General features: G+C 51.9%; 1 protein-coding gene across 2 annotated transcripts in view; it reads left to right on the top strand.

The window, feature by feature from the left end:
• Positions 1–25266, top strand: part of ABCC6 (ATP binding cassette subfamily C member 6) — a 46901-nt gene that overhangs the window by 10410 nt on the left and 11225 nt on the right. For both annotated transcript variants that reach the window (XM_081132973.1, XM_081132974.1), the window contains 17 exons: positions 2284–2493; positions 3193–3370; positions 5290–5451; positions 7940–8032; positions 9049–9252; positions 10445–10591; positions 11247–11334; positions 13567–13642; positions 15309–15435; positions 15611–15787; positions 16199–16366; positions 16811–16982; positions 18242–18317; positions 19135–19252; positions 20763–20970; positions 22470–22780; positions 24609–24808. In XM_081132973.1, coding sequence (XP_080989099.1) covers positions 2284–2493; positions 3193–3370; positions 5290–5451; positions 7940–8032; positions 9049–9252; positions 10445–10591; positions 11247–11334; positions 13567–13642; positions 15309–15435; positions 15611–15787; positions 16199–16366; positions 16811–16982; positions 18242–18317; positions 19135–19252; positions 20763–20970; positions 22470–22780; positions 24609–24808 — 2715 coding nt within the window. The remainder of the gene's footprint in view (positions 1–2283; positions 2494–3192; positions 3371–5289; positions 5452–7939; positions 8033–9048; positions 9253–10444; positions 10592–11246; positions 11335–13566; positions 13643–15308; positions 15436–15610; positions 15788–16198; positions 16367–16810; positions 16983–18241; positions 18318–19134; positions 19253–20762; positions 20971–22469; positions 22781–24608; positions 24809–25266) is intronic.

Below are 25266 nucleotides of genomic sequence, written 5' to 3'. Positions count from 1 at the left end.
ACCAGAGACCAAAGATTAGACACCAGTCTGAAGGCTTTCCTTGAAGAAAAGTGAAGCCCACTGGACAGGACAGAGTTTGCCACAGACCCTGCAGGCTAACCACAATGACTCAGAGTTCTGGGGCAAGCAGCTAGCACAGAACCGAGCAATACTTCCAGCTGGAAGAAGCCTTCACAACTAGGTCTTCACCCACCCCGTTTTACAGATGGAAACACTGAGGCTCAGAGGGGAGAGGACAGAGCTGGAATTCAAACCTCAGTTTCCTGGCTCCAAGGCCAGGGTCAGGCCACCAAACCAAGTTGCCCGCTTCCTTCCTTCCTCGATCCCTCCCTCCCTTCCTTTCTTTTTCCCACAGATCTTTATAACATTATGCACCAGGCACTTCTGTTAGGCCCTTTGCGTACATCACACTTAACCTATTTTCCCTCATTTGTTTGGCAAGTATTAATGGAGTGCCTACTACATTCAGGAGCTGAACTAGGTGCTGGGGGAAATACAACCAAAAAGTCTCCCCGTCTGGAGTTCTAACAAGACAAATAAGTAAAGGAGAGAGCTGGAGAGAGTGAGCAAGGCTGTGAAGGCAAATAATTAAACGATGGGATCTGATGGGGAAGGTGGTCAGGGATGGCCTCTGCAAGGAGGGGACATCCTTTTGGCATTTGGGACCCAAATACCAAAATGTTTGTGAGCGGCAGGCCATGCACAGCTCAGTGACAAAGGCCAAGCCACAACCCTCTGAGATGCCAAACCAAACAAACCAGGCCAGGGATGGGGGGCAAGGCCTTGACCTTGTCAGTGAGAGTCTGGCCACCCATGCTCACCAGGGTTTTTTCTTTTTCTTTTCGCTGGTGGGTGAGGGCCCCAAAGAGCTACTGTGTAAACCATGAATGGAGATCTGGGCTCAAATCCCTGCTCTGCCCTTGCTGTGTGACCTCAGGCAGTTGTCACCATCTCTCTGAGCATCTATCTTGACTTACATAAGTGGGGAGCCCATGAAACCCACCAGGCAGGGAGGTTGAGAGGAGTCAGTGCAATTGTGCTGGTAAAGGACTGACTCCAGCGCCTGGTCCTGGGTCCCAGCTCTGTACATGGTCATTGACATTAATAATAACCCATAGGTTGTGAGAATTGGAAGGGACTCAGAGAGTGAGACCAACTCCAACCTTTCACACATGAGGACACAGAGGCACAGAGAGGGGAGCAGTCTGCACAAGGCCACACAGCAACCGGGCTGTCAGCAGCTGCGTCACTGTTAGCCTCTCTCTATGACTGAGGACTGCTGGCCTCAGGCAGGGTCCTCTGGCCTCCGCCTCCTTCTCACACACCCTCACTCTAGCCTTCCCTGTGGCCCCTGGCTGTCACCAAGGGCTAGGGCTCTTATTGCTTCAAGGCTGCCTGAGCTTCTGTATATGGTTTCATCCAGACCAGGAGTGCCAGGCCCATGGACATCAGCAGGATTCTAAAGCAGTTCTAAACCACCTCAGGGCGGCAGCTGTGGAAGAAGGGAGGGCCGCGTATTGGATCAAAAAGGGCCAGAAGGAAGAGTTGGGATCAAATCCAAGTTCTTCTCAGCTGTGTGCCCCCAGACAAGTTCACCCTCTGAGCCTCAGTTTCCTCATCTGCGAAATGGGGACAACACCTTGCTTGCCAGGTTCCTTAGGTAGACTAAGGAGTGCCTGGCACATAGTAGGTGCTTAAAGCATGTGTATTTCCATCACCATCCATGAGGTCTTGGGGCTGCCCTCCTGCCCACCCATCCCACCTCCACCCCGCCCACTCATAAGTGGGCGCCTGGGGGGTCCGGAAGAACAGGTGAGGAGGCAAGGCTGGATCCATGCTCGCCCACCCCCTTGTTGAGAATGAACCCTGTGATGCTGGGTCCTGCTGCTGACAGCTCAGCTGCCTCTTCTGAGAATGTTAGAAAGGACTGTCTTAGTCCGTTTGGGCTGCTCTAGCAAACAGCATAGACTGTGTGGCTTATAAACAACAAATGTATCTCTCAGAGTCTGGAGGCTGGAAGTCCAAGACTGAGGCACCAGCAGGTTTGGTGTCTGGCAAGGGCCGCTTCCTAGACTCAGTCCTCTCCCTGGGTGGAAGGGGTGAGGCAGCTCCCGGGGGTCTTTTATATTTAGGAGTGGTCCACATGCATGATTTAATCACCTCCCAAAGGCCCCACCTCCCAATACAATCACATCGGGGGCTAGGGTTTCACCATATGAAATTGGGGAAACGCACATTCGATCTATTGCAAGGACCCAGAGCTGAGTTTTCCTCTCCCCTAAGGCACACCGAGGTGACGGTATTTAAAAGGAAAGGAAGCCTCCATCGTGGCGGGGAGGCCGCAGAGACCCAGGCCTTCCTACAGCAAAGCGGGAGTCCGAGGGGCCCGCTGCTGAGGGCCATCTGGCAGGTCTTCCGCTCCACCTTCCTCCTGGGGACCCTCAGCCTTGTCATCAGTGATGTCTTCAGGTTCACTGTCCCCAAGCTCCTCAGGTAGGTTCAAGCCTTGGGTGCCTTGCTAAGGTTGGTGGTCCTTTGATGGTGTCCTTAGGGCCATGGGGACTTCAGCTCTCCTGGTCTGTCCAGACCTCTGCTCAGGGAACTGGAGGGTGGGTGGAAGGACACTGAGAAGAACAAAAACAAATGAGAAGGTGGCTGACCTTGGGGAGAGAAAATGAGTGACCTCTAACAGGACTGTATCAGTTAGCTTTTGCTGCATAACAAAACACCCCAAAAGTGAAGGGCTTTAAACTACTTATTTACTTATGATAATGTGGGTTAGCAATTCAGTTTGTGCACATGCACCCCAAGTGTTTCCTTGTCTGTCCAAATTTCCTCTTACAAGGACACCAATCATATTGGATTAAGGCCCCACCTGATGGCCTCATTTTAATTTATTTGCCTCTTTAAAGGCCCCATCTCCAAATGCAGTTGCATTCTGAGGTGCTGGGGGTTCGGACTTCAACATAGGGATTTTGTGGGGTATACAACTCAGCCCATAACAGGTGGGGGTGAACACGTCACCTCTTGACTGGAGCTGCTGCAGGTCACTTTGAAAATGAGCGTGGACAGTGGGGAAAATAATTAGTCATTTTTTGGGAGGGGGGAAATCTTCCACACTGTCTAGTCCTCCAGACCTGGCCAGGCAGGCACCTTCTCTCACCAGCTGTACCTTCTCCCTCCTCCCCCAAGCCTTTTTCTGGAGTTCATTGGCGATTCCACGGCCCCTGCCTGGAAGGGTTATCTGGTCGCAGTGCTGATGTTCCTCGCCGCCTGTTTGCAAACGCTGTTTGAGCAGCACCACATGTACAGACTCAAGGTGCTGCAGATAAGGCTGCGGACGGCCATCACTGGCCTGGTGTACAGAAAGGTGAGCCTGGGGAGAGGTTCAGGCCTGTCCCTTCTCTCCATCTTGTCCTGATTTACATGCAAATGCTCTAGCCAGTAAGGGTCACATCACCGAACTGTTAATATCATCTGTGCTGGAAGACACACTCATTCATTCCTTCACTAATAGGACTTACACTACACTCTCACCTTCCTGGTTATTTCTGTAAGGTCCTGCATGATCTGACCCGAGGGCCTCTCTGACCTCCTCACATCACACACATCTTCCTCCCTTTCCTCTCTGGGCCACTGCTCTATGAACTGTGTCTTCTTCTTTTCTGCACCTGGTGTTTTGATATCTGGGGCTTTACTGATCCTGGAGGGACTGTCCCTTCCCAGCTAGCCAATTCCTAGAGATAGTAAATGATTCACCTGAGAGCACACCTTTCATACCCAAACCACTTAATCCAGAGTGCCTCCCCCATCCAACACCCACCAGAGTCTGGGGCTCTCACATTCTGGGCCACTACCCCCACCCCCCAATCACTCCAGGGCCAGACAACTAGGGATAGCTCCCCATGCCCCAGAGCCTGCTGGGATTATTGAAAGAAGCCAGCCCTAAACCTGCTTACCCTGCCTGACCTTCCTTTCTGTGAAAACCACAGTGCAGGCCTCTCCCTCTGCCTAACCCCGGTGCTTCCCTGAGTGGCCCCTCCTAGCATAAGGCACCCTCTCCTCTTGAGATCTGTGAGTATAAGAGCTGTCTGGTCAATGACAGTCATCTCCTGATCCATGGGCCTTGCCTTGCCTGAATAATAATACCTGGATTTAAAACACTTCTTCATGGCCCTATCATAGCTGCCATTAAAGAGTGAGCTAGGTGAGTCTTTACTTAACTTTGGTCCCAGCTCAAACCCCACTCCCAGGAGAGCAAGCCCCTGCCTCTCTCTTTCACAGCTGTAATCTCAGTTCTCAGCTCAGTGTCAGGCACAGAGTAGGTGCTCAGTAAAGATTCAAAGATTTTTTTGGAGAAATTCTACACTCAGTCATTCCCAGCCTATTCCTTTACCTCCTCACTTCTTCCCTCATGCACTCAGCAGAGAGAGGATTGCAAGTAAAACAGCATTCAATAGGCCGGAAGGGGTCCACTGTGGCCCCAGGGTTAGGGCAGATTTAGGGCTGCCAGAGAACCAGGTTGGTATTTGAGAGGCACGTTAAATGCCTGGGGGGGTCCATCTAACACCCTGTTGAGCCTGGGTCATGCCTTATTCCTTCTGGATTCCAAACCTGGCCTCATCACTTACAAGCCCTCCAACGTTGGGCATGTTGGTCAATTTCTCTGTGCCTCAGTTTCCTTAGCTGTAAAATGGGATTAGTAACTCTGCATTTCATTGATTCTAGTCACACTTTTTTAACACTTCTGAAATCAAGATGCCTTATGACTTAATTTAATTAGCATTGATTTTTTTTCCCCTTAATGATACAAAAATAGAGACATTTTAAATAGAAATATGGCAGTACCTGCCGCATACAGTTGTGTGATGTGTTCATCACAGAAAACGATGACACTGTTTATCGAACACTGTGCTCACGACACAGCACACAGCGAATGACCACCACTGTCGTCACAAACCCAAGGTTTTTTTTGTTATGTGATTGACTATTATCGCTCCAATGCTTTAGGGAGTTCAGAGTATTTTCGTTTCTGTCATCTCCCTGGATTCTCACAAAGGCCCCGGGTGGTTGGCTTAGGGGATCTTTATTAGCCCACTTTAGAGAAGAGTGAACGGAGGCTCAGGTGGTAAAGAAACCTGACTCAACCAGCTGGGGCACTCGGCTTAGACCCAGGCCAGCGGGTGGCTGCGCTCCTGCCCCTCTGCGCCTCGGGCCTCCTGTCTCCCTCCACCCCCCTGGCCCAGGCCTTCCCTCAGATTCAGGTCTCCTTCCTCCTGTCCTACCCAGGTCCTGGCTCTCTCCAGCGGCTCCAAAAAGACCAGCGCAGTTGGGGACGTGGTCAACCTGGTGTCTGTGGACGCGCAGCGGCTGTCCGAGAGCGTCCTGTTCCTCAACGGGCTGTGGCTGCCCCTCGTTTGGATCATAGTCTGCTTTGTTTACCTCTGGCAGGTGTGCTGGGCAGAGGCCCCTGGGATCTGAGCTGAGTCCTATCCCCCTTCCCCCCCCCTTATTCCCGTCTCCCTCTGCACACTGTGGGCTGATGGAATGGGCAGTCTTAGACAAGGATGGCCTTCACTTGACCTTGAGCAGGATGCTCACCCTCTCTGGGCCTCAGGTTCCTCATCTGTAAAATGTTGACGATAATGATGACACTGCCACCTCTTGGGTATTGCCACCTCTGAGGAGAGAGATTAAGCCCGTTTGAAGTCACCAGTAACACTAGGGCACCAGCACCATCAACAAAAAAGACAAAACATTTTAGGGGAAAGAATTTGCTACCTAGTGGCAAAAAAAAAAAAAAAAAAAAATCAGAGTTTTTTTCTGAATCACAGACTTTGGAGTGGGATTGCTTGGATTCAGATCCTGCTTTTACTACTTACTAGATAGAAAACCTTGCACAAGTAACAGCCTGTCTGTGTCCACTTCCTCATCTGTAAGGCGAGAATCATAGTTACCAACAGTGCCCCTGCCCTTGATGCTGAGGTATGAGATGAGCTAATACCTGTGAGACTTAGAACCGTGTCGGGCACACAGCTGTATTCTGCAGGTATTGGCCCATATTATTAATTATGCGTGAAGGGGGGACAGTTCATCTGAAGATCTTACTCCAGTTGTAGGTGCGAGGCTCACATACTTTTCCATAAAGGACCAAATTGTAAGTACTTTAGACGTTGGGGGCCATGTGGTCTCTCTGAAAACTATTCAGCTCTGCCCTTCTAATGCAAAAGCGGACTATACTAACCAGATAGACAAGGCCAGGTTCCAGAGGAGCTGTTTATGACACTGAAATTTTAATTTCACATGTCCCTAAATAGTCTTATTCTTTTCATTTTCTTCAGTCATTTAAAAACTTAAAAGCCGTTAAAAATTTTTGTACAGCTCGTGGCTGTAGGAAAGCAGGTGGAGGGATCTGGCCCACGGGCCATCATTCTCAGGCCCCTGGGTGGGCGTACCAGGGGCATAGTGGTTGTGAGTGAGTGTGGAATACTCCCATATGCCACCTATTGTGTGCCCTCCTCGTTGCTGGTCATTTTCTACTGCTTCCACACACCTGTGGGGCAGGGCCCAGAGCCTTTCTGACTTGCTACCTGGTGTTCCAGGGCCTAGCATGCAGTAGGTGCTCAGCAAGTACACGTAGGGCACTTGGAAGAGTTCCTGAAGTGCAGTACGCAGGTGTTAGCTGTTATGATAGGAAGAGAGGGAGGAGGGGGGGAGGACACTTGGGAAAATGCAGGACAATTGAGTAGGCTGACCCGTGACCCAAGTGAACCTGCGGACAGCACACCCATCACTTCCTGGCCTCTCAGCAGACAGAGCCCCTACTCAGAGGATCACCCTGAGATCCTGGTTAAGGAGGGGTGGGCGCTGGGATTGCTATGGTTAGCATTTGTAGCATTTTCGCAACACTGGCTGTGACAGCTGGTACAGTATTTGCCTTCTGGGCACTTCTCAATTTAGCCAATGGGTGGCACTATTGCTGCATAAATGAAACAAACCGGCTTGCTCAGTCATCTAGGAAATTTTAAGAACTGTTTTTGGCTAATAGGAGAAACCAAGGTCCACAGACTGGAGAGAGGCTGAGGCTTGTCTAGAAAATGGGCCCAAATGACCTCAGAAGGAATCTCAAAAAGTCACAGCCACTTAAAAATAATTTCTTCTACCCCTCCACCTCCACATTTTCCATAACCAGAGCTAAGAGGGAAGGCAACTGTCCAGTCACAAAGCTGGGGGTGGCTGCCAGAAAAAAACAGGGTGTCTAGTTAAGTGTAAATTTCATATACATTGAATAATTTCTTAGTATAAATATGTTTCAAATATTCCACAGGACACACTTATACTAAAAACACATTCACTGTTTATCTGAAACCCTAATTTAACTGGGCACTTGTCCTATATGTTTATTTGCTAAATCTGCAACCCTTGTCAGGGGTGAAATGAAGATTAGGATAATAATGGATTGTATGGCATGAGCACTGACCTTAGGCTTTGGGGACAGTTCTGTTTCCATTTAACAGATGAAGACACTGCAGCTTGGGGAGGGGTAAGTCACTCTTCCAAAGTCACACAAGCAAGTGTCAGAGTCAGGATTTGAACCCAGATCCTGATTCCAGAGGTCTGACTTCACCATCCCGACCAGGCACACCTTCCTTGTTCCACCCGTTTAGATGCATGATCTGTGTTGAATATTACCCCCAAGCCCCTGTTGTGTGAAGTACATCATTTCTGCTCCCTCATGTAGAAGGCGTCTCCTTCTAGGTGTCTGCCCTGAGTCCTGGACTCCATGACCCACCAGCTGCCCTCACCAGACTCTCTGACACCTCCCTGACTTCAGAGCCAAGCCTGAGCCTCCGACCCCAACCCCTGGTGCCGACCAACCCCTCCGAGTCTACAGCTGGGCTCCTGTAGGAATCTCATGACATTCTCCCTCTGTCTCTAGCTTCTAGGACCCTCTGCCCTCACCGCCATCGCTGTCTTCTTGGGCCTCCTCCCTCTGAATTTCTTCATCACCAAGAAGAGGAGCCACCACCAGGTTTGTCATTTGACAGGGGACACCCAGGAGAAATGGAAGGAGGGCCTGCAGGGAGGTGGGAGGGGAGAGGTGCAGGCCTGGCTCTGCCAGCCATGGTATGAGTCGTTTCAGTCATTCAGACCTGCGTTCCCACAGCCCCCATCTGGGGGGGGGGGGGTGACAGCTCTGTCCCTCCAGCATCCAGGCCACAAAATAACCACGGGTCAGTGTTGACGCCTCTCCTTTACTCACATAAGTCAGCTAATTTGGTTGGCCTCACCTTCAAATTGAAAGAAGGAGGGAAGGAGGGGAGGGAGGGAGGGAGGGAGGGAGGGAGGGAGGGAGGGAGGGAGGGAGGGAGGGAAGGAGGGGAGGGAGGGAAGGAGGGGAGGGAGGGAAGGAGGGGAGGGAGGGAAGGTGTCGTATAAACTGTTTCTCCAGCCTCCCGTCTGGCCTCCTCTAATACACTGTCCACACATCTGCCCCTCTAATGATGCCCCTCAAAGGTGAAACCCAGTGGCCTCAACTCCTCTGCCAGACCTCCAAGTCCCAACATGATCCAGGCCACCTCTCCTTCTTAGTCCCCGCACTCTGACCACACTGGATGTCCTCCTAGTCATGCTGTCCCCTCCATCTTCCCCTGCCCACACCCATCCTCGGTGTGCTCAGCACCTCCACATCATTTCTGATGTAGCTCGTGTGTCACCCCCACCTCCGGGAAGCCTTCCTTCATGATGGCACCATGCTCAGCTGGGTCAGGGCCCTGCCTCTGTTTCCAGCCCATTGGGGGCCTCCCTTTGTTATGGCGAATCATCCCTGTGATGAATGCAAAAGCAGGGGGACGAAGGGAGATGGTACAGTCTAGAAGAAGATGACTGTGGCTCAGGCCACAGCTTTGGGGACACAGGTGCTGAAAGGCAGACAGCCTGGGGCCTGGTTTGAACCAGCAGGATTTGCTGAAGGGGTGGTGTGATAGCTGCAGGGAAGGAGAACTCTAGACTTTCCCTGTCCCCTCCCCCTCTTCCCTCTGTCCCCAGGAAGAGCAAATGAGGCAGAAGGACTGCCGGGCGCGGCTCACCAGCTGCATCCTCCGGAACATGAGGACTGTCAAGTGCCATGGCTGGGAGGGGGCCTTTCTCGAGAGAGTCCTGCGCACTCGGGGCCAGGAGCTGGGCGCCTTGAGGACCTCCGGACTCCTCTTCTCTGTGTCTCTGGTGTCCTTCCAAGTGTCCACGTTTCTGGTGACGTCACCCTGGTCTCCCTGCAGAGCGTGGACTGGGGGAGGGAGTGCTGGGGGGGGGGATGAGGTAGGCAGAGCCCTGGATCCCAGAGCCTCTCTTTGCAGACCACCCTGACCATCAAAATGCACCCTCCCTGCACCCTGCTCTCGCTCAGGGGTCCCTGCTTTCTGCTGGTCAGCGAATCAGTCGGGCCATTCCCCTGAGCGCAGCAGTGTCCAGTGAGGTCTGTCGTTTCCCTGAAAGTTCCAGCTTCTGAAACTGCCGTTTCTACTGCCATGGGGAATCGGTGACAGGCGCAGGAAGCTGCAGAGATGGGCTCCCAAGTTCACCCTGCTGCGGCCCCCCACTGGGCACGGTGCCTGTCCCGTCTTTTTCCAATTGATTTCGCAAATTTAACCTTCAAAGCATGGCTTTGCCTGCAGTCACCCCATTGCCGTCAAACCCACAATGCCTCACAGCTGTGTCCAGAATAAAATTCAAACCCTTCATAAAACATTCAAGGCTGGTGACAAGTGGGTCTTAACCACTGTTTCCAGAAGGTTCTAGAATCCCAGGGGCCATCTGCCATGACACCAGATGTCACCAACACAGTCAACACTTGGAACTGCAAGTGCCATCACTTAGAACCATGAGGCCTCCCCAGAAAGGATCACCGAGTCACTATCACACCAAGTGACAGTCACAAGTGAGTGACCATCACACCAAGCGACATCTAGAACCAAAACATTACCAACATCTAGAACCAAACTATCATACCCAGTGACATCTAGAACTGAACCACCACACCAAGCCACATTTAGAACCAAAACATCCCCAATGTCTAGAGCCAAACTGTCACACCAAATGACATCCTGAACCACAACCGCCACCAATACCTAGAGCCCTCAAGTGCTGCCGATACTTCCTACTTTCAGTCATCTTCCAAGGGATTCTCGAATCACAAGTCCCACCCACGCCTAGAACCACAAAAATGCTACCTAGATGGGAGAACGGTGGTACCCCCCCAATGCCTGGAACCCAGAATTTCTGATACCAACTGACAGCGGGGCCCTGCACACGCTCCCTTCACCAATAGCCGAATTTGAGGGGAGATCCGGGTGGACAGGTCACACAGACCCCTGAGATACCACAGCTGGCTCAGGCTTCCCTGGCCACACTCAGGTCAGCTCATGTCTCCCCGTGTCTCACCCAGGTGGCACTGGTTGTGTTTACCGTCCATACTCTGGCGACCGAGGAGAATGCCATAGACGCCGAGAAAGCCTTCGTGACCCTCACGGTTCTCAACATCCTCAACAAGGCCCAGGCTTTCCTGCCCTTTTCCATCCACTCCGTTGTCCAGGTGAGGGGGGGGCTGCTTGGAGGAGCCTTGCAGGGTGAGCCCTGTGCCCCATCTCCAGGTCTCCACCCACCCACCCACCGTCAGTGGAGGGGGGAGAGGGGGAGGAGAGGGAGTGAGATAGGGGATGGAACAGCGGCAAGCAGGGAGGGAAGGGGCAGAGGCTACTGCAGAAGCTGTCAGCAAACACCCTGCAAACCCAGTCTCCCCAGCCCGGCGGCTCCGGCTGCCAGCCTGCATTCCCTCCCCTTTCTGCGCAGAGCACTGTTAGCACACTTCTCTTCCTTTCCCGACTCTGCTCACTTCGTGCCTCCTCGGGCGCGATGAAAATGAGATGGCGGTGGCCTGGCTGAGCTATTATCCCTCCTGAAACCGCTGGGGGTGGGGTTGGGGGCAAGGGCGCCCCCGGTGGACCAAGTGCAGAATCGTTCCCGCTAATGGCCTGGCGATGCTCCTGGAAAGGCTTCGGTCTTCTTCCAGGGTCTGGCCTGCAGAAGGGCAGCTCCGTGGTACCAATCATGCTAATTAGAAGCAAGGAGGTGGGAGGGCACCGTCACCATCGTCTGCGCCACCTTCATGAACACATTTTTTGTTACCCGAAACCTGAGTTCTTCTCTGCTCTCCGGCACACGGGTGACCTGGGTTTTGGTTTCCCTAGGCCCAGGTGTCCTTCGGTCGCCTGGCTGCCTTCCTCTGCCTGGAAGAAGTGGACCCTGAGGCTGTGAACTCACGTCTCTCCAGATGCTGTGAGTGCCGACTTGAGCAGGAGGGGCTTGGGAGGGATGAGGGCACTGGCAGGATGCAGCAGATGGCACCTGCAGACCACACGATCAGCCACGTAACGTGGAAACTAGCACCACGATGTTGCTTCCTGCCAGTCATTCGGTGACTGCTCGTGGGACCGACTGGGTGCCACCATGCAGTCTGTGTACAGCAGTGAGCACTCTAACAGGCCAGATCCTCGCCCTCGCGTGGAAGGTCCGGGAGCTGAGCATGGCAATGTGTGCACCAAGCTAGAAAGGAAAATCAAAGAGATTACAAGAGCCGCTGTATGGGGAGACTCACTAAGCACAAGTTAGCCGGGCTTTCCTGCCCCGCCCCATCCATTTCTAACCCTGCACCTACAGGCCCAGTGACACTATCTGAACTGCTGCAGAGACAAGGTGACCCCCCACAGGGTTGAGACCCTCCCCTTGTCATAACTGAGGCTTCATCAACCTAGAAAACACCCTCATGGCCGCTAAAAGCCTAGCCTGTGGTGTTGGACTGCCCCAGCCAGAATTTAATCTCTGAACCTCAGTGTCCCCATCTGCAAAATGGGCATGGTGATCTTCACAGCACCTTGGCACAGGGTCCTTGTCAGGGTGAGATGATTTAAGTATTGAACTGAGAGCAGGGCCCTGCACATAGTCAGCATTCAGCGCATTTTAGTTAGTATTATAAATCTTTCTAGAGGAAAAAGCACCATGAAAGTCAGCAAAGAGCCCTTTAAATAACTGCACATTGGTGTTTCTGAGGCTACTCAAAGCTCTGGCACATTTTCAGCTGGGCACAGCTTCGTTCAGCTGACTCAGTATGATATAGGCGGTGGGAACTGGGCACTGGGTTCAAATCTGAGTCTGCCGTTTCTGACTGTGTGGCCCTGGGCAGTAAGTCCAATTCCCCACTGCTGTGCCCCATCTCTGGCAGGATTACCCTGACAGCTACCCAGAGCCAGCAAGCCCCAGTTCTCAGGGGGTGCTCCATAAATAGCTGAGGGCCATGATTACTGTGCCTTTGTCCCCAGTGGAGGGCCCCATGGACCCTGGCCCAGAGACCCCTGGGTCTCATTTGAGCCACGTGTTTGACACACCTGGTCACCTGCCGGGGCCAGAGCCTCACTGTTCCCTGTCTATGTTCCTCGCCCAAAGGTGTACAACAGTGAGATTGGTACCAATGCCAACAGCTAATAATGTGGACCGAGTACTGCCACGTGCCAGCACAGTTCAGCGTGCTCTAGAGAGCGACGACCTCATCTCCCCACCACCACCCATTTCATAGATGGGGAAGTGGAGAATCCCACAGCCAAGACTGTTAAGAAGGGACCATCCCCAGAGCAGGTTAGACAGATTCACAAATAAAAACACAGGACTCCCAGTTAAATTTGAATTTCAGATCCAAAGAGAATAATTTTTTGAGTATAAGCATATACCATGTCATATGTGGGACATACTTATACCAAAAAAGCATTCAACTGGGCATCATGCCTTTTATCTGCAACCCTTCCCTAGAGACCATCCAGTCCAGTGGGTGTCAGTGGGTGTCAGCTGCTCATTAGTTGGAAGACGCTCAAACCTCACCCCATGGAGATTCTGACCTGGGGATTTGGGCTCAGCCAGGGAGAGACTTGTGTTTTAAAACAAAACTTTCCAGGTGATTCTAAATGTGTGTTCAGGGTCCAAAACCACTGATCTGGTTCCTTCCTCATTATACAGGGAGATCAGTGTCCCTGGTCACACCTATTGTCCCAGTAAAATTAACAATACTCCCTTTACTCTCCAGAGCCCCAGGTTAGATGACAAATTATATCAGAAGCCCAGTAACTTTTCTGTAAAGGACCAGATTGTCCATGTTGCAGGCTTTGCAGGCCATTCGGTCTGTGTTGCAGCTGCTTACCTCTGCTGTTGCAACGTGAAAGAATCCATTAAAATAAAAATATAAACTAATGGGCATGGCTGTGGTCCAATAAAAGTTTATAAAAATAGATGGCAGGCAGGATCCGGCCCCTGGGCTGTGGCTTATGGACTCCTGAATTATTTAACCATCCTACAGGGAGAGATTGTGACCATCCTAGGGTCACACTCAAGCCTGTGAGTAGCAGGACAGTTTGTTCAATGGGAGAGGTTTCCTGCTGCCTCTGGGGGGGCAGTGCCTGAGGGTCTCTGGGAAAAGGAAGCCAGCCAGGAGCGTCTGGTATAATTGGTCTTTTATGCCCGCAGCTGCCAGGAAGGATTGCATCAGTGTGCAAGAAGGTACCTTTGCCTGGTCCCGGGAGAGCCCACCCTGCTTGCACAGGTACAGAGGGCCTTCCCTGGTAACTACCTCCTGCTGACAGGGAGAAAATGCTGCTTCCTGTGTGAGAGATGGTGCTGGTTTGCAGCCTGGGGCTGGAGCATGGGTGAGCCTGGGCTGGCTTTCTATCAAGGAGACTCCCAGGACCAGCCCTGGCAGAGAGTCTCAGAGAAACAAGAACTCCTGCAGATGGGGGGGACAGGGCACCTGTGGAGACATCCTCTGTTCCCCAGACTGGTCAAGATGACATGGGAGAGGCCTAGCCAAGAAGAGCCCCAGCCCGGTCAGCCATGCCTGTTTCTCTCCCTTCTGTGTCTGTCCCTACTTCCCTGTCACCTCTAGCCTTCAACTCTTTGGCTAGGTCTTTGTAGCAGAAGACTCACCTCAGCCAACCCCAAAACTCCCTATGAAGGGGACTAAAATTAATCCTGGCCAGTATCTGTCGTTCGTCATTCACTCACTTCATAGTATTTATTGAGAACTTACTATGTGCCAGGCCCTGTTTCAAGCACTGGGAATAAAACAGACAAGTGAGCAAAACAGACAAGGGCCCTGCACTCTTGGGACTGACATTCTGATGGGTGGCAGTGCACAACTGAGAAATCAGGGTGACGGAGTGTCATATTGACAGGGTCATGTGTAGTGAGAGAAGGGCTGGCATCTAAACTGAGGTCATAATGAAGGGAAGGAATGAGACTTGCACAAGCCTGACAGAAGAGCTCTTAGGCAGTGGAAACAGCATGTACAAAGTTCCTGGGGCAGGAGCATGCCTAGACCCAGGTTTCTTCAGCTCATTGTACTGACATTTGGGGTTGGATAATTCTTTGTTGGGGGGGGTTGTCCTATGTATTGTAGGATATTTAGCAGGACCCCCATTATTCACCCTCTAGATTCTAGCAGCAACCTCCACCAGTTGTGATAACCTAAAATATCTTTAGACATTGCCCAATGACACCCTGGGGGGGGGGCACAATCTCCCCTAATTGTGTTTGAGAAACAGGAGGTCACTGTGGCTCACCTAGAGCAATAAGAGACTGGGCGTCTCTCAAGATTGTCAGAGCCCCACGTGATATGGGAACCCCTGGAGGATTTCAGCAGGGGAGTGTCATGATCTGACTCCAGTTTTAACTCAGGCCCCCCTGGCCTCTGGGTGGGAAATGAACAGGGGCAGGGGCCAAGCACAGAAGCAGGAAGAGTAGTGAGGAGTTTGTTGCTATGACTGAGTCAAGAGACAATGCTGGTTAAGTCCTCCTGCCATGATAAACTCTGTGTGTGCATGCATATAGGTGTGCATGTGTGAGAGCATGTTTGTTTATATGTGCATGCACTTATGTGTGTGCACATGCATGCCGTGTGCATATATGTGCATTTGTGAAAGTGTGTGCATGCACTTGTGTATACATGCATGTGTGCATACATTGTGGTGTTACATGTGCACATGTGTGCATGCATGTGTATGGGTGTGCATGCATGTGTTCCCATGCATGTGCATGGGACATGATGGCTGCTTGCATAGCCAGATAAGGATTGGGAGAAGGAAGGACTGCCCCTGAGTGTCCTCTTAGCCACCTCCTGGATGGATCACCAGTGGGAAAGGCTAGCAGTGCCTGGGGTTCACCAGTTCTGCAGACTCGTCTGGGTCCTACCCAGGGATGTGTCTCCCCTCCAGGATAAACCTCACTGTGCCTCAGGGCTGTCTGCTGGCTGTGGTTGGGCCAGTGGGGGCAGGGAAGTCCTCCCTGCTCTCCGCACTCCTCGGGGAGCTGTCAAAGGTAGAGGGGTCCGTGAACATCAAGGTGAGGCCACACCCCTGCCTTTCTGCAGAATATCCCCACCCTAGAGCCCTCCCTGCCCCTCCCCCTCCTCTCCATTCACCCTCTCCACCTTCCACCACCAGCCACTATTCCTCCACAGTCGCTCCTACCTCCAGCCCCATGGGCCTCTTCGTTGCCAAAGCGAGTTGTGTTTTAGGGTCCTGTGGCTTACATGCCCCAGGAGGCCTGGGTCCAGAACACATCCGTGGTGGAGAATGTGTGCTTCAGGCAGGAACTGGACCCATCGTGGCTGGAGAGAGTCCTGGAGGCCTGTGCCCTGTGGCCAGACGTGGGCAGCTTTCCTGCAGGGGTCCACACTCAAATTGGGGAGCAGGTGAGGGTCTTGGGCCTTCTTGGGACAAGGAGGCACTGTGGCTGGGCCTGTTTGCTTCCCTGAGCTGTGGGCAGTGTGGCGAGAGGGACAAAGGGGAGACAAAGAGGGTAGGGCAGTGGGGGAGAGAAAAGGCCCAGCTTAGGGCCAAGCGCATAATAGGTTCAGGTGGAGGAAAGAGTGAGTGGGAGGAGAGAACACCGTGGAGGATGCGGGCAATTCCTCCAGAACGCTTGGCTGGAAGGGGAGGTGGGAGGCTGGGTAAAGCCTGGCTTGGGGTGGTGTTGGCTGGAGAGCAAGTGTCACAGCTGGGAGGTGGCCCTGGAGGACACTCTGATGAGCAGATGTGGCCCCATCGCACCAGCTTCACCCAGCATGTAGACTCAGGGCTCTGTCCCTCTCTTGTGGCCACAGGGCATGAATCTCTCTGGGGGCCAGAAGCAGCGCCTGAGCCTGGCCCGGGCCGTGTATAGTAAGGCTGCCGTATACCTGCTGGATGATCCCCTGGCAGCCCTGGATGCCCATGTTGGCCAGCACATCTTCAACCAGGTCATCGGGCCCAATGGGCTGCTCCAGGGGACAGTAAGTTTGGGAAAATGTATCAGAGGGCATGGGGCAAAGGCAGAGAAAGTTTAACCCAAGTCTGTCTCACCACCACCCTCCTCGAGTCCAATTTTCCTCTTTGTAATGGTCAGCTTTTGCTGTGACAGTGCCACATAACAAACAATCCCTGAACCTCAGTGGCTTACAACAGCAGTGATTTTGGCTTGTGGGTCTGTGGTTAAACTGCTACAGCTCTGCCTCCCTAAGGTCACTGGGTTCAGGTGAACTCCTTATTTCGAGACATAGGTTGAAGAAGCCCCTCTATATCTCTATTGTGACATGCTGTTTCCAAGAAAGAGGGTAGGAGCACTCTTTCTTGAGGGAACTTGCCCCATTCTTAACCCAGGCACTTCCTGCCCACACCCCTGGCTCTGAGAGGCTGGTCAAGCACATGATTGTAACTTCCACCCCTTCCCTGCCCAGACACGGATTCTCGTGACCCACACACTCCATGTCCTGCCCCAGGCTGATTGGATTGTGGTGCTTGAAGATGGGGCCATTGCGGAGATGGGTTCCTACCAGGAGCTTCTGAACAGGAAAGGGGCCCTTGTTGGCCTTCTGGATCGAGCCAGCCAGCCAGGAGGCAGAGAAGGAGGTACTGGCTGGGCTTTGCTGGTTTTCTTTGTCTGGCTCCTGCCAAGGATCCAACTGGTATGAGCAATGGCTCTGACCACACCCTCCCTGCAGGCCCATGCCTGAGGCAGATGGCTCTCCTAAGAGGCAAACCATCCCCCTAGTAAGAGCCAGTGGCACTGTCCATGAGCCAGGGGCTGTGCTAAATGCATCTGTAAATGTACGGGGTCTCATTTGATCTTCACAACACCCCTCTGAGGCACGTGCTTTTCTTGCTGCCATTTCACAGATGAGCAAATTGAGGCAAGGAAAGTTAAATAACTTGCCCAAGATCACAAGATTAGAATTTAGTTTATGCTCTTAACTGCTCCAGAGACTGAGCGAGGTCATTTGTTGTCTAGAGGTCAGAAGACCTAAGCCATTCTAGCTAGGGTTTATCGTAATCCAGGGAATGCAGTGCTTACTGGGAAAATAACAACATTCTGGAAGCGAAGTCACCAACCCAAGCTCACCCACAGTGAGTGATGAAAAAAGGCCATGGCACCTCGCCTACATTAACTCATTTACTCATCACTCTGCCCCTGTGAGGTCAGCACCTTAACTACCTCCATTCTACAGATGAGGAGACTGAGGCCCAGAATAAGGAACTGGCCCAAGGTTACACAGCTTAGAAGTGGAGGTGCTGGGATTTGAACCCAGAGCATGTGGTTTTCATCACGAAGCTGTATACTGCCCCTCCATGACGAAGCAAGGACTCGAAGCCAGGTGCCCCCAGCCCCAGGCTCTGCCTCTTCTGAAAATACCTGTTTAGCACTGGCCCACCTAAGTGGTGATTCACAGTGTCACCATCCTGGAGCTTGGAGATGGAACCCGCCCAGCCCAGGGGGATGGTCGAGCAACCAGGGGCCTTCCTGGGGAAGATGACGCCTAAGGTTGGGTAAAAGTTAATCGGAAAAGAACATTCCAGCCATAGCTTGTGCAAGGGTGTCAGGGGAACCGGAAGTAGTATAACTAGGTACATGTTTACTGTTGCTTTCCAGCCCCAAGTTCATAGCAGGTGCTTGATTATATTTGCTGAGTGAATAAATGAAAGAGTGAGTGATTGAATGGATAATGCTCACGGAAGAACCCTGGAAGAATTGGGAGCAGTTGCAGGAGCCAGAGCAGAGGACATGGGTGCTCAGACAAGTTAAGGCCATACACCCAGTGGGTGTCAAAGTTAGCATCTAGACCCCAAGTTCTTGGCCCCCATCATGTGACAAGACTCCCTTAACCTTGCAGAGACAGAACTCGTGACCAGCCCTGAGGACCCCAGAGGCTCTGCTGGAGGTGGGAGGCCCACTGGTGGACCAGAGAGGTGAGTTTGCTCTGGTCCTGAGCACAGGGAGGGCACAGGCTGAGGCTGAAGACCACCTGCAGCTCAGGCTGGTAGGGGGCAGCCAAAACTATTCTGGATTGAACACCTGCTGAATACCCACCATGGTGCTCAGTTGTGGGATAATTCATCAGAAATTGTTTGACAATCAAATGACCAAAATGATTAAGTACCCAAATGTCCAGTTCACAGAATGACCAATTTTCCAAGTGTAAATATACAGATGATAGATAGATATAGATTATCCCCATTGTACAGCTGAGGAAACTGAGGCAGAGAGGTTAAGTCAGCTGTCCATGGTTTCACAACTAGCAGATGGTAATTCACATTTAAGGTTAAGTCAGCCCACTCATCCACAGCTGAAAGGAACATACAAAGAGTCTCCAACAAGTGAATTGGACAAAATCAACATTCTGCCAATCTAGATAAACAAATCTGAGGGTAAACAGCAGGGATAAAATGATTGTAGCAAAGCTTAGGCCAAAATGAAAACTCTGAAAACCAAGTTCTAAAGCTGGGCAAATAAGTTCATTCGGTGAAATGGCATTGAAAGAACAGGCTTGTTCAACTCTGGGGTAATAGATGGCATTTAGCTGGGCACCACAGGAGGAGGGTATAGCTCGGTGTGTTGATTGAAAGAATGTATGAATAAATGAATGAATGAGTGCGTGAGTGAATGAATGAATAAATGAATGGAGAGGGTACCCCAGAGCCCAGTGGTATCAGTGGCCATGAAGGTTGGGCACACACACCCTATGGAGAGAGACACTGATTTTTCCTCATTTCCTCTAAATAACAGGTCTGTGAAGTCAATCCCCGAGGACAGCACCACTTCAGAGGCCCAGACAAAGGTTCCCCTAAATGATCCTGAGAAGGCAGGACTGCCAACAGGAGAGGGCAGTGTGCACTATGGCAGGGTAACCACTAGCTGCTCCCTCCTCTCCGCATCCACTGCTACTGCTGCCCTCAGGGGCTCAAGACCTGCCACCAGATACAGCACTGGGGGCGGGGGGAGGGGTCAGTCACCTTTATTGAACACCTACTATGTGCCAAGTAAGATTCTAGACACTTTCTATTTCTTAATGCTCACAACCACCCTAAAGTTAGATGGTGATAGCTCCATATTAGAGATGAAGAAACTGACTTCTTAGAGAGTTGAGAGGCTTCTCAGTGTTCTTGCAGCTAGCACGTGACCAACTTGGGGCTCAAATCTAGGTCAGTCCTAACCTGGAGCTTGTACTATTTCTTCTCTGCTGCTTTCTCCATCCATCCGCCCGCCTTTCCACCCATTCACCGACCCGCCTACCCCATCTGTCCTATTCACCCATCCATCCACCTACCCATCTACTCATCCATCTATCCATCTCACCCAAACATCCATCTATCCACCCATCCACCCATCCATCCGCCCATTTATCCGCTCTCATCCATCCACCCTTCCATCCATTCATCCACTTATCTACAGATCCACCCATCTATTCACCCTTCTGCTCATCTACCGATTCATTTACCCATTCACCCAACTGCCCGTCATCCCACCCAACCATCCACCCACCCACCCACCCAGCAAACATTTATAGAGCCCCCGTTACATGCCAGGGAAAGCCTCTGCCCTGGTGATTACTTGCTAGTGCGTGGAGACAGTCAGCATACAATTCGGCTACAAGCAAGATGATATCCGTTAATGATAAATCCTTTAAGAAAATAAAGAAGGGCTGTGAGGTGGCAACCAACCAAGGGGCCGGGGCCTGCTTGGATAGGATGCTCTGAGGGGTAGCACTTGAGCTGAGCCCTGAGGGGTGCAAAGGAACCAGCCCTGGAAGGAGCAGGGGGAGGAGCATCCTGGGCAGAGGGAACAGCAGGTACAAAGGCTCTGAGGTAGGAAGGAGCAAAGAAAGGGATCCCAAGAGACCAGCAGATAGTGAGGAGTAAGGTCGGAGAGGGGTACAAGAGGTTGGGAATTTCTTCAGAGAGCAAGAGAAAGCCATGCGCAGATCAGCAACAGCAAGATGGGATCAGGTTGATGTTTTCAAAAGTTCACTCCGCTGCAGCTTGTATGGAGAACTTCAGGTTGGTAGGAGGTGGACCTTAAGCAAGTGGCTTTACCTGTATGTGCCTCAGTTTCCTTATTTGTCAGATGGGGATAGAGGCACATGCCTGTCCCATAGTAGGTGTTCAATAAGTCACTCCAAAGTCACCTTTAAGGCTCCCACTGGCCCTCTGGGATTCTACACAGGAAAGGGGTCCTGAGGCTGGGTGGGGCCTGTAGGGGAGATGGGGCTGCAGCTGGGAGGTGCTGAGGGGACCTGTGAGGTCTGCACGGTGGTTCCCTCTGGCCCATTGGTGTGTTTTGGGAGCCTCACCTGCTCTTCCTCTCCCCCCTCCCCCGGACCCCTCTCTACCCCATCTGCCCTACGTGTGCTGCAGGTGAAGGCCACCGTGTACCTGAGCTACGTGCGGGCTGTGGGCACCCCACTCTTCATCTACGCGCTTTTCCTCTTCTTCTGCCAGCAAGTGGCCTCCTTCTGCCGCGGCTACTGGCTCAGCCTGTGGGCGGACGACCCCACCGTGAACGGGCGGCAGACACATGCGGCTTTGCGAGGCTGGGTCTTCGGGCTCCTGGGGTGTCTCCAAGGTACCCCTCGCTGACCTTCCTCACCCTCCATCCTCTCATTCCCACCCAAGGTGCTCAGGGCTCCCTGGCCTGCCCATCCCTGGCTCAAACTGTCCTCCCTGAAGATCTGTGTAAATGTCCTAGGTCCATTCCCAGACCTGCATCCTCAAGATGGGAGGAGGGGGACATGGCACATCCTTCCCTTTCTGGAATCCTCGGTCTTTACCAGACTCATTGGCAAATGCAGGATATTGGCCCCCAGATGTAGGGGTAGCTGAGCACTTAGGTGGGGACAGATACAACAGTTCAGCTGGTTCTGCCTGCTTCCCGCACAGAGGGCAAACCCAAGGTCTGACTGGGGGTGACTTTCAGCACCCCCACCCCAAACCTCCAGATGAGCCTCATGCATTTTGATGCCGTTGTTAGGGACAAACACGTTGAGGACTGTTATGTCTTCTTGGAGAATTGACCCATTTATCATTATGTAATGCCCCTCTTTTTCCCTGATAACTTTCCTTAGTCTGAAGTCTGCTGCTCCATTTGACATTAATAAAGATACTAACTATATAGCTATAATAGATTAACCATGTGACTGTATATCTCAAACTAGTTTAAGCAACAAGAGAATTTATTGGCTTGTAGGACTGGAATCCACAGATAACTAGCTTCAGGTATGGCTGGATCCAGGGGTCCAGTGAGGCTGTGGGAATGGCTTCATTTTCTTCCTCTGTGATAGCTTCCTGTCCAGGCAAGGTAGATGCCTAGTGGTAAGATGGTACCCACAGCTCCAGCCTTGCCACCTCAAGAAAGCAAGCACCTGTTTCCCCAAAGCCCTAGCAAAGTCCCAGGTCTCACTCTCATTGGCCTGACTTGGGTCACGTGTTCATCCCTGAACAAACTACAGTGGTTTGGATTGGCCAGGGATGAAATTTGTCCCACCCCAGAAACAGGGAGTGAAGTCAGTCCCATTCCAAGCACACAGACTGGCACTGGGAGGAAGGGAAGTATGTTAGTTTCTGAGGGCTACTATAAAACAAAGGACCACAAACTCGGTAGCTTAGAAAACAGAAATTTATTCTCTCACAGTTCTGAGGCCAGAAGTCCAACATCAAGGGGTCGGCAGGGTTGGTTCCTCTTGGAGGCTCTGAAGGAGAATCCATCCCATGCCTCCCTCTTAGCTTCTGCTGGCTGCCAGCAGTGCTGGTGGTCCTTAGTGTGCAGCATGTCACTACAGTCTCTGCCTCTGTCTTCACACCACCTTCTCTGTCTCTTTTGGCTTCTCCTCTTCTTAAAAGGACGCTAGTTATTGGATTTAGAACCCGCCCTAAATCCAGAATGATTTTATCTCAAGATCTTTCACTAATGACATCTGCAAAGATCCTATTTCCGAGGTTCCTGGTGGACAGGGTGATTCCATCAAGGGATAACTTGGGTGGCCAAATCATAAGCTGGCCACCACAGGGTGGGGGTGGGGGTGGGGTGGGGTCTCCAGCCCTCATGCTGACACCTTCTCTCCGCAGCTATAGGGCTGCTCGCCTCCACGGCCGCAGTGCTCCTGGGGGGGGTCCGGGCATCCAGCCTGCTCTTCCGGAGGCTCCTGTGGGACGTGGCACAGTCTCCCATTGGCTTCTTCGAGCGGACGCCCGTCGGGAACCTGCTGAACCGCTTCTCCAAGGAGACAGACACAGTAGATGTGGACATCCCCGACAAACTCCGGTCCTTGCTCATTTACACCTTTGGACTCCTGGAGGTCAGCCTGGTGGTAACAGTGGCCACCCCGCTGGCTGCCGTGGCTATCCTGCCGCTGCTGCTCCTCTATGCTTGGTTTCAGGTATGGAGAGGCTGGGGACACTGCTGGGGGCAGCTGAGGTCACTTCAGCCTGTCCCCTGTCCCCTGTCCCCTGTCCCCTGTCCCTGGGCAGGAGTCGGTGTAAGAGTCTGCCATGCTGGGCAGTTGGGGGCCATCCCTAGAAGAATTCCCAGAGGCAGAAACACCACAGTCTGTTTCTAACTCCTGTACTTACTTATCTGTGTCTCCCAAATGTTCCCATCGATGTTCTTAATAGCTAACATGTTATTCTGTTGCTATTGAAATGAGTTTCCTCCTCTCCAGTTACCTGGAAACCAAGAAGGCATTGCAAGGCCTCAAACACTGTGCATTAGGCTAGACTCTTTCAGCTGCCAGAGCCAGAGACCAACTTAAATTAACTTAAACAGAAGAATAGAATTTAATGGCTTATGAGCAGTAAGTGCAGTGGCCAAGGACAGAGTCACTCTCTTTGCTCAGTGGTTCTCAAAGTGTGGACCTGGACCAGCAGAGAATCACCTGAGAGCTGGTTAGAAATTCACATTCTCAGGCTCTGCCCACGACCTACTGATTCAGACACTATGGGAGTTGGGCCCAGAAACCTGGGTTTTAATAAATCCTCCAGGTAATTCTGATGCATTCTAACATTTAAGAACCGCTGGCTTAGCTCTGCTTGGCTCAGTTTTGCAACACTCTCTTTCTAGAGGTCAGGTCTGATGGCCCCTTACAACCCTATACCTACAGCATCCTACCTTAGCAGCCCCAACACAAAGAAACCTTTTCTTTGGCTCAGCGTTCATATATCAATCCCAGGGAAGATTCTGATTGGCCATTTATGGAGAATGTTTCATCCCTGAGCTAATCACTGTGAGCAAAGGGATAGTTTACTTTGACTGGTTAGGCTGTGTTATGTGACCACCTCTACTATCAGGTCCCACAATTGACAGCCACTCCCCTCCCCCCAAGGAACTCAGTAGTAGAGTAGGAAAAACCATGATAGTCAGACAAAAACCATGGCCAACGCTGGCCTCCATGACCATCCCAGGTCTTCTCTATGTCCTATTGACTTGGGGAGGGACTACTTCTCCATTGAGAGCTTGGGAGTCAGGCAGAGATGGGTTTGAATCCAGGCCCTGCCACTTGCTGGATATAGAGGCTTGGACCAGGTGCTTAATCCCTCTGAGCCTCAGGTGTTCTCACCTGCAAACTGTGAATGCCACTAATGCCCACCTCACAATTATTAAATACTGTTTGTAAAGAGCCCTGCATGCAGCCCAGGTGTTCAGCAAATGCACCTCCCCTCTTCCTGCCAGCTGTACACACTGGCAACCTCAAACCAAACAACACCTCTTATCTGTGCATCATTATGTTCCCAGCAACTGGCGTGTAACCTTAGAGTTAAAGAAATGAATTCGACTTGGCTGACTGCCTTCCTTGCCTTTTACAGTTTTGTTCCCACGGTAACTGGCCCTAAGTGAAGCAGTTGGCCTTATGGGAATGAGACATTTACACTAGATTAGCGGTTTCTCAATCCTCACTGTACAGTAGAAATACCTGGAAGGCGCTTTGAAAATACCAGGGCCACAGTGACACCACCAGAGATCCTGATTGAATAGTTCTGGGTGGGGCATTAGAGGTGTTTGAAGTTTCCCAGGTGATTTTAAAAAGAACCATGTTTCTTTCTGGTTTTGCAAGGAAATTGGAGCCCAAAGAGGAGAAGCAACTGGCCCAAGGTCACACAGCAAGCCAGTAACAGAGCCTGGTCTGGGACTCTGTACTAGGGGCTCCCTGTACTTCTCAAACTACCTTTCTGTGTCTGTAACTTCTCTCCTCCCCACCTGCCCCACTTCAGAGCCTGTATGTGGCCACCTCGTGCCAGCTCAGACGCCTAGAGTCAGTCAGGCACTCCTTCGTGTGTTCCCACGTGGTGGAGACGTTCCAGGGCAGCGCAGTGGTCAGAGCCTTCCAGGCCCAGCGCCCCTTCGTGGCTCAAAACAATGTCCACATGGATGAAAGCCAGCGAGTCAGTTTCCCACGGCTGGTGGCTGACAGGTAGGAAGGGGGCAGAGAAGACCTTGCAACCCATCTGTGTCCCCAGAGAGTATCATGCTGTGTGGCCAGAGAGGTCAAGTGGCCTGCCAAAGGCCACACAGTGAGTTGGGGATAAAGCTGAGGCTAGATCCCATGGGTGCACTTGGCTTACTCTGTGAGCAGATGGAACCTGGCCTGATGGGTCCCCAACAGCAGGTGGGCAAGGAGCCACAGATGTCAGCAAAAGGGAAGGAGCCTCTGTTGCCAGCCACTGGACCAGCCTCTGTTGCCTTGGTGACAGGCAGCTATATAAGCATCTTTAGCCTCTTTTCAGTACTAAGCAAGAATAAGAACACAAGCTTTGAGCATAAACAGACACAGGTTCAAACCCCACCTCTGCAGCTTACCAGCTGGGTGATCGTGGGCAAGTTACATAACCTCTCTGAGCCTCATTTGTCAAAGTTGGATTGCACTCATAG

This window comes from Miniopterus schreibersii (genome assembly GCF_964146895.1).
Source record: "Miniopterus schreibersii genome assembly, chromosome: 3".
Lineage (NCBI taxonomy): Eukaryota > Metazoa > Chordata > Mammalia > Chiroptera > Miniopteridae > Miniopterus > Miniopterus schreibersii.
The sequence above is the reverse complement of the archived record's forward strand: the minus strand, read 5'-3'. Positions and strand labels throughout refer to the sequence as shown.